The following is a 2,336-nucleotide window of genomic DNA, read 5'->3' as shown; positions in this document are numbered from 1 at the left end:
GCCTTGCCTATAAATAAAATGACCCCATCCGTGTAATATTTTTTAAAACTTTTAGTTTAAAAATGATAAAAACTAAACAGCCTACAGTATTTTTAGTCTTTATTTTACAGTTAAAATATATGTTTATTAAATAAAGTTTAATGTTACAACTAATCATGGATCCCTTTTAAAGTCTTGTCTTACTGGACTGCTGCTATGGGAGATTAGTTGGAGACTCAACATTGTGAGGAAATAGGAAACTTCATTTCTGTCTACTTTATTTCTATTTTGGATTGAGCAGTGAGTCGTGCCTCCATGTTTTGCAGCCAATTTTTGAAAATCATAGTCTATTCCTGTGTGCACAACTCGCAAATCTGTGGGCTGTTTGTGCTAGTTATTTTCCCACATCTCACCCTGCTCAACCCACTTTGTACCTACCTTAGCTCCCGCCCCCACATTTATGATTTATTCACTTTTGAAATGAAAACAGGCAYAGTTGGACAAGTTTTTAAATGTGAATTATTTATCAACAACATGGTTTTTAGACCAGGACATTAACTATTCTCAGAGTTTTTTTTTTGTTATATGAGCGCTCAAATTTCCAGATTTTCCGTTTATATTTGCCTGATCGAGCTTGAGAGGTGACACATTAATAACGAGTGTATTTTTTATCTTTTCTACCTTAGTGGGAAACCACGGCTACGACAACACCCTGCGTAGCATGCAGCCTGTGTTTGTGGCCCGCGGACCGGCTTTTCGACAGAACTATGTTAAGACCTCAATGCGCTCCGTTGACCTCTACCCTCTCATGTGCCACATCTTATCCACACGGCCTCTACCAAACAACGGCTCCCTCCTCAACATCCAGGACCTCCTGTCCTCTCAACCAGCTGCRTCCACACCCACTGCCGCTCACCCACCCTCTCCTCCAAAGCTCAACAGGTACTCCTACGCGCCGGTGGTGGGCTCGTTCATCGGTGTGGTAATGGTGCTGGGCTTTCTAGTGGTCTATGTTCTATTAGTCACCCTCAAACAGARGCCTACACTAAAACACAGAAGCTGGGAGATGTCGCAGCCCTTACTGCAAGAAGATTTGCACCTGTAGGCGACAGTAAAAGTGGAAGTAATAAAAGAAGAGGAGGTTTTACTCCCCAAGGTGTTACGATCTGTCCAGAAGAATTCCCTAAATGTCTCCTTTTACACCACAAAAAAAAAAAAAGTGCTGCTGTTTTCATTGATTAACGATCAAGTGAACCTAAGCTAACTTCCTAATCATGTGTAGCGATGCCTCGGGTGTAAGGGAAACGTTTCAGGGCTTCTGGTTCAGGTGTAATCGAAATAACTAAATCTTGCTTTGATTGTGATTTTTGCCTAAAACTCATCTCAGTATTTCATTGTCGGATGATGCGTGGAGATTTAGGAGGGGAAATTCACTCTGAACTTTTGGTGGTCAAAGTGCTGACGAGGTATCAGTATGCTCAAACCAAATATGTTTGCCAGAAGTATTCATAGAGGTGGTTCGAAGCTGGCTTGTGCTTTGAAGTTTGAGTGTTTTCAAAATATAAACACGAGGAATCCTTATTAAATGCTGAGTATCCACATGAGGATTAAAGGCCTCTGCATGGTCCATCTGAAACTATCACAGTTATGTGACGAAAATCACGGCATTTTGATCTCAGCTTTGAGTCATCCGCCCCTTCTTGGCACAAGGCCCCGGGCCGAACTTCTCACCCTCCTCACCGTATGAAAATATTGTGTGACTGGATAGAAGTTTGTGTTTAGGCTGAAAAGAACTCAGACAGCAATGGCAGCATTTTGCTTCAACTACTCTGCTTCCAGAAACAACATGGATAGTTTGGAGGAGTAGTTGTCAATACATCCATCTATATGACTCTTCCAGACACTTATAAAAGTAGTCCAACGACCAAAAACTCTTGCACAGACATCGTGCACGGGTTAATTTGTCTGCTGAAAAAATGTGGCACTGTATCCTTGACAGATGTGTGGCCAAACGGCGGGTATCTGAGTATTATCTCCAACAAGAAGAAACCCATACTTTGATGTGTTCAGCAGTGGGAGGAGTTTCAACGTGTCGACTGTTTGGCTTCAGATGGAGCATGCTGGGCCCTTAAAGGAGAMCAATAATGGGTCCTAGGAATTTTTATGGTATGTCTGTGGGCTATCCAGACCATGTTCATTCAATTTAATGCACAAAATAATTCTCAGATAATAAAATTTCCCATTTTCTAGTTCTGCCTGCTCTGACTTCCGTTCAGAAGAGCTGTTTATGTTAATGAGCTCTGTTGGTAACGCCCTCCAAAAATCTGTTGACATTAAGCCAGTGTTTACGTTAGCAT

General features: G+C 41.7%; 1 protein-coding gene across 1 annotated transcript in view; it reads left to right on the top strand.

Moving 5' to 3' along the window:
- enpp5 (ectonucleotide pyrophosphatase/phosphodiesterase 5) overlaps positions 1-2,336 on the top strand; it is a gene marked incomplete in the record, with an annotated part of 12,584 nt that overhangs the window by 7,827 nt on the left and 2,421 nt on the right. Inside the window, 1 exon segment of the mRNA XM_014026688.1 lies at positions 666-920. Within this exon segment, the coding sequence (XP_013882142.1) occupies positions 666-920 (255 nt within the window).

Source organism: Austrofundulus limnaeus, unplaced genomic scaffold (genome assembly GCF_001266775.1).
Source record: "Austrofundulus limnaeus strain Quisiro unplaced genomic scaffold, Austrofundulus_limnaeus-1.0 Scaffold581, whole genome shotgun sequence".
NCBI classification, from domain to species: Eukaryota; Metazoa; Chordata; class Actinopteri; order Cyprinodontiformes; family Rivulidae; genus Austrofundulus; species Austrofundulus limnaeus.
Note: the sequence above shows the minus strand (reverse complement) of the source record. Positions and strands in the feature narration are given on the sequence as shown.